Source organism: Gallus gallus, chromosome 2, assembly GCF_016699485.2.
Source record: "Gallus gallus isolate bGalGal1 chromosome 2, bGalGal1.mat.broiler.GRCg7b, whole genome shotgun sequence".
NCBI classification, from domain to species: domain Eukaryota; kingdom Metazoa; phylum Chordata; class Aves; order Galliformes; family Phasianidae; genus Gallus; species Gallus gallus.
Window position 1 is genome coordinate 88,857,836 of NC_052533.1, and position 14,405 is coordinate 88,872,240.

The 14,405-nt window shown below is 37.9% G+C and overlaps 1 protein-coding gene across 4 annotated transcripts in view; it reads right to left on the minus strand.

Annotated features, from left to right (window-relative positions):
* Positions 1 to 14,405, minus strand: part of INVS (inversin) — an 85,138-nt gene that overhangs the window by 66,977 nt on the left and 3,756 nt on the right. For 2 of the 4 annotated variants that reach the window (NM_204551.2, XM_015282368.4), the window contains 2 exons: positions 14,207 to 14,376; positions 10,496 to 10,662 (listed from right to left, as the gene is read on the minus strand). In NM_204551.2, the coding sequence (NP_989882.2) occupies positions 10,496 to 10,662; positions 14,207 to 14,333 (294 nt within the window). In that variant the 5' untranslated portion in view covers positions 14,334 to 14,376. Of the gene's footprint in view, positions 1 to 10,495; positions 10,663 to 14,206; positions 14,377 to 14,405 lie in introns of those variants that run through there. The other 2 variants (XM_025147027.3, XM_040675248.2) reach the window with 2 other exon arrangements.

Genomic DNA, 14,405 nt, shown 5'->3' on the forward strand with positions numbered 1-14,405 from the left:
AAGGAATCTCAAGCTACAGGACAGAGATGTTACAGTTACCATTTCAACTGATATCTACACAATTTTCCTTTATTTATTTATTTATTTCACTCTCCAGACGGGTTATATAAGCCAGAAATACGTGTTTTTAATTCATCATTATAAATTTTTTTGAATTGACACTCAAGAAAAGTAATGTATGTTTCTAGAACAACATACATATGCTTTCACAAGCCACACTGCTCCATGGCGAACTCCAAAAGCAGTAACAGTGATCAGAGGCACAGCCCCTGAACCATTTAACACAACAAATGATGGAAAAAGAACATGAAAAAATATATATACAGAAAATTGCAAGCCCCCACAACCCTGGGAACATTGTTAAGACCATGCAGTTATAGGAATAATGTGAGTAAAAATACACAAGTTCATGAAACAGTTAAAAACCAATTAGCACTGTCCTACTATAATTAATCAGTTTGCCTATCAACTCTGGCAAAAAGAATGTGTTTTCCAGCGATTTGCTTCTACACTTCTGAAGTTACTTACTAACAATAAAGTAACATTCAATAAAATGACATTAAGATTTAAAAGAAATAAAAGCTTCTTTGGTTTAAGCAGATAGAAGACGTGAGTATCTGCTATTCTAATTTGGAAAAATTCACAGTTTAACTGAAGAAAATGTTGCTGTGCAGCATTTACACTGTTGAGATGCCTAGAAAACTAAGTACAAGGGCAGCATAATACTACTTTTTTAAGCTCTAAACACTATAAAGATGTATTCAGTATTAATAAATAAATAAATGTATTTTTTGTCATCAGACCACTGTAACTTCTCAGGCTTATAAAATATTCTTGGTGGTGAACGTGTGTTTATGAATTGATGCAATCATACACGGCTGGTTAAACTCTTTGAAGATGTGCATTTCACATGTATCATCATAATTAAGTAATAAGTAATATCATATAAGCAATATCATAAAATATAAATATTAAAATGAACAGTTGGCAAACAGAACCCTTAACATGAACGCTGCCCTAAAAAATGAACGTAAAGGACATTGAGGTAAATTGGGTCTCATAAAATGCACATCAACTGGTAAAAATACTGCAAATTTGAAATTGTCCATACCATTTTCAGGAATAAAGTTAAATTATTATGCTTCTCCAAAACATACTCTGAATACAATAAATCCCTGAAAAGGTAATTATTTGGATTTTCTAACATCTTAGTAAAACATTTCTTAGATATATTTTTATTTTCAGTTTTTAAAACCCTTCCAGGTTACTTTTCTTTTCTAAAGCTGAGTTAGTTCTGAATTTATAAAATTCCATTGCCACAAAACTGTCTGTGCTGAAAGAGCCCTCTAGTGGCAGATACAGCTGAACTCTCCACACGAAGGACAACTGAATAAAACTCAGGCCCCGGCAATGGACAGGGAGTCCACTGTATTCTCAGGAGCTATTTTGGATTTCCAACACAAAAAATTCCCTTATTGTCCATGTTAGCAACCTCCTACTTACCACAGGTTACATGCGCTGCACTACTCAGCGGACTCTTTCTAACACACAACTTGTTTACAGAGCAAAGGAATATATACCACTCTCCCAATTAGATTTTGTCTACCTCATCAGAAGTATACTCACTCGGTCTTTTCATTTCAAGTCTCTCATTGTTTTCATTTTTAAATCTTTAGCTACGATGGGTAAAATCCCTGGTGCCAAGTAATGAAGAAAAATTAATATTCTTGATTTCTAACCATACCAGCAAAATCTGTAAATGCATATTGGATGTATTTGCTCAGTGTGTTGGCTCTTCTATGAGTATTTCTGAGTTCTCTTCTGTACGACTTATTTATGATATTTTGTTAATCACTGTTAGTTTTGGTAAGCACGAATCTTTTCCATCATTATAGGTAGGAAACAGAAATCATATATCGCGATGACCTTCAAACGGTGTTCCACAGCATTTGCCTCCCTGAGAATCATATCTGAACATTCTTTACGTATCACAAGAGTTAATCTTTTCTCCTTCACAAAGATCATAGATGCACTTATTTTTTGTTCTATTTTTAAATCAGGTTTGTAACCCTTACAACTAGAACAAAATCCTTCAAAATAGGGGTGCTACAGTGAAGGCCACCAGTCTGAAACTTCAGCTTTCAAAAATACTAAGTGCCCCAGGCAATGGAGATCTTAATGTGCACATCTGCATTTAAATGAAAAGCATTACACTTTTCCAACAAATATACTCTACCATGTAGTATTTAACTAAACACTCCACAAGTGCCCCTACTGCACATCCTCTCTTTAAACCTTTCCCATTCACCTTCAGGCTTTGCTGCTACTATTCTACATGAGGAAAACTAGGATATTGCTATTACAAATAGCAGCAGATAGACACACATTCTTGTCTATAGCAGACTATTGAGCAAATCCATCAGATAGTTGACGTATAACACATTTTAGTGCCTCAGACAGCTTTATTTCTTCTCTTTCGCTATACAAACCTATCTAAAGTCAATGACAGACCCCACTTTTTTGCTGCTGTTATTCAGGCATGTGGCAATTCCTCTGATGCGTAAAATGACTGCTGGAAAGCAGGTACATTCAGGGAGGTAATCACAAATTATAAGCAGTACTTTCAAAAATATTTTATTAGAACCAGTAAGTTTAGCAACCAGCAGTTACTAAAATAATTTTTAAGTCAGTTTTACTGCCACAGTCTATAGACAGTCACGACATATTTACCAGTTCAGCCAGCATAGAAACAGTGTCCGATCTTTAGCTACCCTGAAATTCTAATCTAGATCTTGAAGCTAAAAAGCCTAATCTAGGATGCAGATTTCACATAACCTTTTCCCAAGCTGCGATTTTATACTAACATAAAACCAGCGAGAAAGCAGATTCAGATGTCTTAGTATTTGCTGTGTGAGTGAAATCAGACTTGTAAAAACAGTATTTCTGAAGTTTTAACTTCTGCAGACAAGAGCACTGGCTGGACTTTAACCCACAGTTTGACAGTAGAGACGGTTAACTGCTAGATACCAAATGACTGGAGGCTTAGCACCTAATGAGTAATCAACATGTATGCCCTTGTACTGTTGTTATGAAGGCGCGAGAAAGTGTGTAAGCTGAAAATGTATTGCCTGAATGTATGAGAATTGTGTACCAGTCTCTCAAAGTAACACCCAAACCAAGGTCTCCACACCATCAAAACTGTTATTAAGCTTTTATAGAAAGCTAAAGAATCCATAAGAAACTGGGCGTTGTTTGGTTTTGATTATACTGCTCTGTAGAGTTTACCGCAAGCGATTCGGAAAGCCTTCCCTCTTCACACCTTTGGTACAATAATGAATCAAGATTAAGAGTTTCTGAAGTTGAAAACATGCACAGGACAGTTTTCTGACCATTCTCTTAATATCTAGTGTTGCTTGACTTCCTAGAATCTTCTCAGACAAATGACTTTCTCCTTAGCTACAAACAAAATTAGCTTCCCTGCCTAACACTGGTTTCCATAAGATGCTACCTTGCATATTTCAGTGGAGAAACAGTGCAATTAGAGATGCTATGGTGGAAAGCTGATCTTCCTTAGAAAAGACCAATACTTTGATTTCAAGATGACCATCTCAGACATCAATATTTTGCTCAGTGATCCTTAAAACAATATATGTTTATGCAGAGGTAAAATAAGTCTCAAGAAGACTAAAGGAGACAGACAAGATACTGAAAGAAAGCCACAGCTTCTATTTATCGGATACAAAAAACTTCACAAGTCTTCCCTTGTCCTCCTTCAGCTCAAATGGAAAGCTCCTAAATTCTTACCATAAGGTTTTAACATCATTTTTTTTTAATTTAAGGTGTCAAGGGTCATTTAGTAAATTCCAGCCTCGCATTGTCTCTGGCTATTTATTCTTCTTCCTCAATGACAGAGCAACTTCCTGGGGGGTCATACTGTAAATCAGACCTCTGTAACAAAATGAGAGGTTGGTTTGTTTTTCCCTAAACTTCTCCTGTAGTTATTTTTAATCATTTCAATTATCTGGCTTATAGCACAAATCAACAGTAGCATCAGCACAGCCAATAGTGAATGGCTTATAGAAGCATGGGAACTTGCACTCAGTAGGCAGAAAATGAATCATGGTTTCACAGAGTTCATTTGCTGTTGACTCATTGAACAGAGAGCAGTTCTGCAGTTGTGAAAAGTGGGTGGGAGGAAGGTGATGGGCAGGACTAACCCTTTGCTGATTAGCAGTATCCAGACCAGCTTATCTGTAATGTCACACACACAAGGAACACTTATATCCCTAGGCATCTTCAGGCTGCGGTCACAAAAAAGAATCCTTTGTTTGGGAAAGAAAACATTTATATCACAGTTATTTTCTGTGGCTTACTTAAACACAAAGGAAACTACAGTCCTGCAGGTAAAAAATAATGAAATCACCTATTCTGGCTAGTAAGCCACATGCATGTTTCATACTGCAGTCTGTTCAGACTTTTAACACTTAGTCAAATTGCATGTTTGTATCAAAATATTAGAGAATGATTGTAAAGCTCATTCACACATCATGAAGCTGTATGCAGAGAATTAGTATGTACTTACTATGAGGCTTCACTTAAGAGGGAATTTCAGAAAAAGTTGCCTGTCTAGGATAAAAAGAACGTGAACTGACCACAATAATCTCTGAAAGGCACCATGATTGTGTATTTATATTCATGATACTGACTGGGAAAGAATATTAGAAGTGCACGTGTTCTTTTATTCAGTGCGTATAACGCCTTATGAATGATTTAAGAGGATCTATACTACATGCTACAGAGGAGCACATTACAGCTCCAAGGAACACATTCTGAAAAAGGCAGTGAGGAAAAAAGGTGTAAGCATGCTCCTAGCCAAGCTTTATTCAGGAGCTTTTAAACAAACATCTTTTCCTTGGTGAAGAAAGGAGAAATAACATTCCTTCTTTACCTGTATGGTTACTGATGAACAAAGAGGAACAACCCATTTTTTCTAGTTTAAGAAAAATTAAAATTAAAAATTCTTAAAATACACATAGCATATATACAACATACATACGCTTTACACATGAGTCCTAACTGCATCCTGGACATAATTATTTCTCAAGTTAGCTGTGTCAGTAAAGAACGTATTTAACTGATAGAATATTTAATGCTTTTAGACAATAAAAGGCATATTTTCCCACCAGGGCAATATGAATCCTCCCAAAACCAATCTCCTGATAGTTAAGCAACCTGATAGATAACTTTAAGTGCATACCATTAGCATCCAACAACAAAACTATTGAATTTTTTCTTCTATCCTTGTTAACACAAAATGCTGCGCTTAGGGAATTCACAGAGATAGTTACTTCCCCAGAGTAAATAGACTGGTAATAAGTGAGCTTCCTCTCTGAGAAAATCAGAAGTGAGCAGGCCTGTTGTTTGTTTTTCCTTTTCCTTTCCTTTTTTTTTTTTTGAATAAAAGATAAATTTAAAAAAAAAAAATCACAGGCAATTTGGATATGTAGAAACATTTCTGCTCAGAAATATCACATGTGGGTATTTATGTAAGATGCAGTTTAAGACTAGAAGAAAACACAAGTGAAAATGAGTATCTCATTAGACTGCAAATCTCAATACTCATCTTTCTCCACAGCAAGTTTATCTCATAAAAGAAAAAGACCTACACCCACACATTAATACAATTGCTCACTGTGAAATTACTGGCAAATCACATTACTGATTTTACTTCTGTTGCAATTAGTCGCTGTTTCAATTCTCATTAAATTACATACATATTTACGAAGTCACAGATGTCATCTGAAACTCCTTCAGCAATCTCCATAGCGCACTGCTGCCATACTTTGTATATTTCCTTTTCTTGTTGCTGTTTAATTTTCTGAAGTTAGTGACTGGACCTCCCCCCCTTCCCCTTCTTTATTTTTACTTTTTAAAGAAAGTAGAGTCTTAAAATTGTTTGGGACACCTGTCTATGTTAATATGAGAAACTAAAACCTTTTCCTTGTATAGTAGAACAGAAGAAAACTCACAGAAGACCAGCCAGGTAACTTCATTTACAAAGCCTTCTGCCTATAAGCATAGAAACATCCATCCAGCTACATCTGAAGGCTGATGGACAAAATAAAGACATTATGAAACATCATATAAACACAGATTTGAAAATTACTTGCTAAAAATGTATGCCTTCCATGAGATTCATTTGTCACAATTAAGACATCTACAACACCAAAAGCTACATTAGTTAGTTGTCTAAAAGGATGACTAAGCTAATACACGTGTCCTATGGTGTACATCTATACTTTAGGGTAAATGAATTACACCAAGGAAATGCCTGATTCTCTTCAGCGAGTTAGAAGTGATTTAGGGAACTACCTCAGGTTTAGACGTCTGCAATGCACATCTCTACATTTACATGAGATTATTCTCACCTCATCATCTTGCAGCTGCGTTAATTTCCTCTTATAAAGATCTTTAACAAAGAGAAAATTCATAATAGATACGTAATGTAAAGCACAGAAGACTTATAATTAAGAACATAATTATTATCATTAAACTACAAATCAGTGAAGGTTATCAAGTCAACGCATAACCACGGTTGTTTTCCAAAGCACTGATACTCCAAGTAGTATTAACAGTTGAATTTCCTGACCCTATCTTATTAACTTCAAGAACTTCAAGCAAAATAAGGTGCGAATTAAATCTGCTGCCAGAAGAAGGTGGATAGATGGACCCCTAAGGGAGTATCCTAAACCCTTCACTTCTTGTGAATAGTCCAGAATAACATCAATGAAGTTTGAGATGATAGAGAGATTCCACAGATCCTTTGTTGAGAACCCAGTATATCTTCCAAGGTAACTACTGCTTTGAAGGTATGTTCCAACTACGGAAGTTACTTGGACAAAGCAGGGCAAGACAAGACAAGGGTGACATACTGACTGTGAGTTCAGAAATCTCAGTTTCCTCATTAATTGGTAAAGGTGACCTAGATCCAAAACCACATTAGACAGACTTGCTGAAGTTAATGCATCGATTTCACTTTTTACTTCTGTCAAAACCTCTGGATCTAAAAGAACATGGAATAGCACAGGTAGGTCTGCCTAGCTATGTTATCAGAAATATTTTTGATAGGCTGTAAGTCACAAAATCTTTGATACTGTCTATTAATGTCCAAAGCTTCATCCAATCAGAAACCTATCTTAGAGAAGAAGGGCAATTACTGTCCTAACTCATTTTACTTAATACTGATGATTTATGACTGAACTCAGGGAAATACTGTATTTCTGATGCTTTATGCTGTAACAGGACTAAAACCATGCAAACTGTTTTATAAAGACTAAAAGACAAGAAATGGTAATGATTTTATTAATCATTCTCTAGACAGAGAAACACAAATAGCTTCATCTTAAGTTAGGTATTTCTACCAACACCTTTGCAAAACAATTTGATATGGGAAAGAAAATAAAGGAAATCAGCTCATACTGGTGTAGTTTTAAATGACACTGAATGAAAGTAGTACTGCAAGATTCTCTAACAGACAGATGGCAAAAAGCATGTTTCATGGAACAATTTTTCTCTGGATAATCAAGACCTGGCAACAAATGCTCTCCTTTGAGGTCTTTGCTGTCACCTGATGAGTAACGTGTTTCAAAAGCATTTTGAGGTGCTCTAAAGAAAGGGAAAAAAGCATTAAAATACTTACGTTGCAGAGATCTTAACAAATTTGCTATGAGTTTCCTATTCATTAAGGAATCAAAAAAAAAAAAAAGAAGAAAAATGAGAGACTTCATAGGAAGCTTTTGAGATATTAATTCTGCTTCCCAGGGAGGGAAAAGTTGAGGGAAGGTATTAGTAAGCACCCATGATTACATTCAACATACACAAAATCTATGAATAAACATAAATTCCATGGAAAGGAAAAAAACTAACCTTTAATAGGAAGTGGGGAGAGAAAAGAGAGGAAGGGAAGGAGGAGGCTAAAGTAAACATGTAAGAATCAGTTCAAGTAATATCTTTTTTTCCAGAAATTTGTAGTGAATTTTTATCACAGGACGAGAATCGAAGCTGCAGCTTTTACTTACAAACAGAAGACAAGTGCTACATGGTAAAAATGACATTGTTTTTCTTATCCATAGGCCAAGCAAGTTTTGGAGTCTCAAAGCAAGAAGAAATAAAAGATGAAGAAAACCCTTTTCAACAAACTGCACTTTTCAGAATTTGAACAAGCAAATGCAAAGAGAACCAGAACAGCCAGACAGAAAGCTCCTCCCCATTGCCTAGCCTTGTTGAAAGTGCTGTTACTCTCGTCTCAGGGGTGATTATGAACCTATAGTTATTACTAATTATTAATAATTTCTGCGCTGAGACAATGTCATTCCAATACTACAGACTGAAACTGTAGAAGGAAAGACAAATAGAAATGCATTTCCTTCCTGTTCTTGGCATTGATTTGGTATTCCACAACCTTGGTATTCTCAAATACAGCATTGATAATTAACAATATATGGCATTATATCCACCAAAATAAATGGTAATGTCTTAAGAAACACCAGAGCATGCAAAATTCAATCTTAGAACTAGATACCCCAAAATAGACAAGGCTCATTTTTTCTAGAGAGTATGAGTTCTTAAAAAGAGCAGTGAATCATAGAAACACAGAATGGCCTGGGTTGAAAAGGACCACAAGGATCATTGAGTTTCAACACCCCTGCTATGTGCAGGGTCGCCAACCACCAGACCAGGCTGCCCAGAGCCACATCCAGCCTGGCCTTCAATGCCTCCAGGGATGGGGCATCCACAACCTCCTTGGACAACCTGTTCCAGTGAGTCACCACCCTCTGGGTGAAAAACTTCCTCCTAATATCTGACCTAAACTTCCCCTGTCTCAGTTTAAAACCATTTCCCCTTGTCCTATCACTACCCACCCTTGTAAACAGCTGTTCCCCCTCCTGTTTATATGCTCCCTTCAAGTATTGGAAGGCCACAATGAGGTCTCCCCAGAGCCTCCGATTTTCCAAGCTAAACAATCCCAGTTGCCTCAACCTTGTCTCATAGGAGAGGTGCTCCAGCCCTCTGATCATCTTAGTGGCCCTCCTCTGGACCCGCTCCAAGAGCTCCACGTCCTTCCTGTACTGGGGACCCCAGGCCTGGACGCAGTACTCCAGATGGGGCCTCACAAGAGCTGAGTAGAGGGGCACAATCACCTCCCTCTCCCTGCTGGCCACCCCTTTTGTAATGCAGCCCAGAACACAGTTGGCCTTCTGGGCTGCAAGCACACACTGCTGGCTCATGTCCAGCTTCTCATCCACCAGGACCCCCAAGTCCTTCTCTGCAGGGCTGCTCTCAAGGAGATCTTCCCCCAGTTAGTATAAGCACCTGGGATTGCCCCAACCCAAGTGCAGCACCCTGCACTTGGCCTTATTGAACCTCATTAAGTTTTCATGGGCCCACTTCTCCAGCCTGTCCAGGTCCCTCTGGATGGCTTCCCTTCCTTCCAACGTATCGGCTGCACTGCTCAGGTTGGTGTCATCTGCAAACTTGCTGAGGGTGCACTAGATGCCACTGTCTGTCATTGATGAAGATGTTGAAGAGCACTGGTCCCAAGACCGACCCCTGAGGGACACTGCTTGTGACTAGCCTCCACCCTGACACAGAGCCATTGATAACAACCCTTTGGCTGTGTCCGGCCAGCCAATTCCTAATCCATCAAACAGTCCATCCTTCAAATCCACACCTCTCCAATTTAGAGAGAAGGATGCGGTGAGGGACCATGTCAAAGGCTTTGCGGAAGTCCTGGTAGATGACATCCATCACCCTTCCCCTGTCCACCGAAGCTGTCACTCCATCATAGAAGGCTACCAAATTGGTCAGGCACGATCTGCCCTTTGTGAAGCCATGCTGGCTGTCTTGAATCACCTCTATCTCATACGTGCCTTAACATAGCTTCTAGGAGGATCTGCTCCATGATCTTCCCAGGCACAGAGGTGAGGCTCAACGGCCTGTAGTCCCCCAGGTCCTCCTTTCTCCCTTTCTTAAAAATGGGAGTAATATTTCCCTTTTTCCTAGTCACCGGGGACTTCACCAGACAGTCATGATTTTTCAAATATGATGGAGAGCGGCTCGGTAACCACATCAGCCATCTCTTACAGAACCCTAGGATGGATATCATCCGGCCCCATGGACTTACACACATTCAATTTCATGAGGAGGACTCGGACTTGTCCCACCATTACAGTGGGACAGAAACCACTCCCCACACCCTCACTTAGAGGCTCACGGTCCTCATGGTGAACTTCCTCTTTGGACAGCCACATATACAATTATTTGTATATATTTATGTATATATATACACACACACACATATATATATATATTATTGACCCCTATAACAACAAAAGTTTCTAAAGATACTACAAACTCATTCAACATAAGAAAATCTCTTTTATACTTGCTGTGAATGCCATAAGTTTCTATTATGGCAGAGCACTTATTTAATTACCTTCTGTGCAGCAAGATGGAGAGCAGTTCTTCGGCTACGATCAGCTCTGTTAACATCTGCTCCAGCCTTCAGCAATGCCTCTGCACAGTCTACCCTGTCAGCCAACACACAGTACATAAGTGGAGTTCTTCCAAACTGGTCCTCTTTATCTTTCAGCTCAGAGTTTCCTGAAATAACAACAACAAAATTATGTAGAATAATTAAATAATTAATCCTGTGATTAAAAGCAGTATGTTTTTATTAATGGGTACTTTTAATATAAACAGTAATCAAAATAATGGAGCATCGCATAAAATCAACATTACTACTTTTTACTCTGTCTTTACTGACACTTAGAGGACATTTTTTTTCTATTCCAATGCTCAGATCACTTTTGTGGCCCTCCTCTGGACGCACTCCAATGGGTCCGTGTCTCTCCTGTACTGAGGACTCCACATCTGGACACAGTACTCCTGGTGAGGTCTCACCAGCGCAGAGTAGAGGAGCAGGATGACCACCCTCCACCTGCTGGCCACATTTCTTTTGATGCAGTACAGGATATGGTTGGATTTCTGGGATGCAAGAGCACACACGCTGCTGACTCATGTCTCCCCAGAGCCTTCTCTTTTCCTAGCTAAACAAGCCCAGTTCAGCTCCCTAGCATCGATGTAGCTGATGACAAAGGGTTTCCATGACTGCAAACCATCAGAATAAAAAAATGAGTAGGACCTTCAAAACTTGATGCCAGTGATTTGCCTGTTTTTTTTTTTTTTTTTTTTTTTTTAAGATAAACTATTTTCAGAAATCACTGTGTTTGCTTGCAAGCCTCTAGGGCCCTTGGAATGGTTAGCCCTGTAGGTACTTCACTGAAAGAGTGCTCAGGGTAAGAGCTAGGCCAAGTAGTAGGAGCTACTACATCATCATCAGGTGATAAGAAGGACTAAACTCATGAAATGCACTAACCACAATATCTTGCGGACTTGACAGTTGGAGTAAATTACTGTTTTCTGTAATCAAGATAGCAAAAACAGCCTTCTAAATATTCACACATCAGCGTGATTAAAATGTGCTCTAACAACATTAAGCTCTCTTCCATGTGCCTACCTAAGAAAGGAAGTTTGTTTGATTCCCCGCTCTTTCCAAGATCAACGCCTTCACCCTCAGCCCACCCAGACTATGCATCTCATAATCTTGTTGCCAACAGATCACAAACACCATGGAATCAAATGGCCCAGTTCTGAAATTAAACTCTCATATTCAGACACCTTTGATTCCTCACAGTCTATACAAGCAGTCGCACCAGACACCAACATTTCTATGTATTTCTCATACCACCGCAGGAGCGAACTGGACTAAATGGACTCTTAGGTATAGCAGCCGTTATACACATTTCTGTGTTCTCATAAACAAAACAATTATATACATCTTATCTAGACTCTACATCAAAATGTCAAATGTAAGATGATCATCCAAACACAAAATTAACTTTTGATTCCTTTGTGTCTGGGATTAAAACCATACAGATGATTCTTAACACAGAAGGTACTATTAAAGACATGTTCAGTGTTGCAAAAAACAACCAAGAAAATACTGTGAGCATTACCCAGAGCCATATATCATACAATTCTAAAACAGTGTGATGCAGCATTAGTCAACTCACAAAATGCAAGACTTTGCATGTGGGCTATACAATAAACACTTGTCATACACTACGCTTTATGTTATTAAACCTACAGGCTATCGATGTAAGTCCTGTAATTAAGCATCATGACTTGTTAACACAAAGGGCCAGTTTATTCCAAAATTCCCTTTCTCTATGTAAGTTCTCTTCTTACCTTTGATTTTGTTTATTTATGGTGCTTAATTTGTACAGGATGACAAAAAACCACAGCATATAGAGCGCACTGTATTATTTCAAACACCTGCTCCTCTAAAATTACAGGTGGTGGCAGGGAGGATTACATGTGTCCAAATTCATGAATTATAGGAAAATACAGCGTACTGTTTGTATATGTTTGTATACAGTCACACATGCTCTGTTAAACTGCAGCAGGTGGGGAAAGGAGTAAAACCAAATAGGGAAGAGTCAAAGAAGAAACTAATAGTTATTCTCATCCCCTAAAACAGAAAGTGAGACTTTTTACACTGCTGCCAACACAATCGGACGCAGCAGCTAGCTGTGTTAGCAGCATGACGCTAAGCAATCCAGCATACGCACACACAGCACTGATGTACTGTCCTCAATTACATGGTGTGGCTTAAATGAAGTCAAGAAGTTTGGTGAGTAACGCCAATTGCTCAATTTACTTTTGGCATCGAGTTATACTTTCAACTGTGCCTGGTAAACAGCTAAAAATATTACTCTGATGCATTCTTCTTCTGCTAGGCAATACTTTTTTTGTCCTGTCTGGGCAAAAGTAAGGTCTGTGTCATATCCTGTAAAGACACAACAAAGCAGAAGAGACAAATTCTGCCATTACAGCAAAGACTGCAAGGATCATGCAGTTTTCTCTCCCTCATATATAAAGAACACAGCATTTTTATTTCATTGCTGTATTATTACCTTTAGGGGAGGAAAAAAATTGATTTCCATATTTCCATATCAGGTTCAAATGTGTGTTCTGCAGTACATTTGACAAAGCGTGCCAGCAATATCAAAGTACTTCTTCCTTTGCATTTTCAAAGTATATTTTGGCTGTGAGATTAATAAAACCAAACCGAACTCAACAAAAACTATTCTTGTCATTTCTGATCGTTAGGCAGGATTTTTCAAATCAGACATTTTCCCCTTTTCTGTGCAGGCTGAAAACTTTTAAAAACAAATTTTCAGAAATCCATGGGGTGCAACTCCTTGAAAGTATCTGCATATCAACCACCCGTTCATAGTTCATGAACTGTTCTACATTGGCCTGTTGGCATTAAAGACATTATCCCCATTAAAACTGGCAGTTAGCGGTATAAACACAACTAAGGTGTTTGTTGGTTTTTTATTATTTCGCAGCCATTCAAACTCACCAAGTTACAGGAATGAGATTTTCAAAAAAGGCTGAACAAAATTTTTACATTATCAGCTGAAATTGCACTTAGTCAAAACTGCTGACAATAGAGGTTTTCAGATAGATAGACTTCCTAATGTATGTAAGATTACTTTTGGAACACATAATATAAGCTGCTTTTGAAAACTACTACCTTGTAATACTCTACCAGTTCTCAGACAGAGAAGGAAGGTGAAATTTTGGGCTTTTTAATGGATGGAAATGTTTGGGAACATTTTAACTTCAGCTTGCATAGGGTCAGTCACTTACTTTGTATTTAATTTGTCAGAAGAATCATTATTAACAAATAGGACTTATTTCTAAGAAGCGTTAAGAATCTATTAACTACACAAATCACTGGAAAAACAAGTTTCTCCATTTCCTAAAAAAAAAATCAATGATTATAAAAAATAAAGATATGGGGTCAAAATATTTCAGCCCAGAGCACTTCTCCAGAACTTTAAATTCCTCGAAACACGAGTCCTGAACAACTCTTCTGATTATATCACATAGCAATTTTCTGTTGTATTTCACATGAAAGTATCAATCAAGTGCAACGAATAATAAAAAGAAAAATCAATTCTGTTTTCAAGACTACAATTTTTCTACAAATATATACAATCAAGAAACAAAAATGTATTTTAAAAACCAGAGCAGTAAGCCAAAACCAAAAAGCATGTACAATAAAAACATTTACCTGCTATTAGCTTTAGGAGGGTACTCTTATCCCCATTAACAGCAGCGGCGTGCACTTCAGATGCTAATGAGGAACCACTGAAGAGGCAGTTTGCTGAAATATTCATACTCTTGCAAGGAATTATCATAGGTCAGATCTGTACCACCAACATATTTTGTAAGAATTCAGTTCTAAGGGATGAAAAAAAAAAACACCTGAA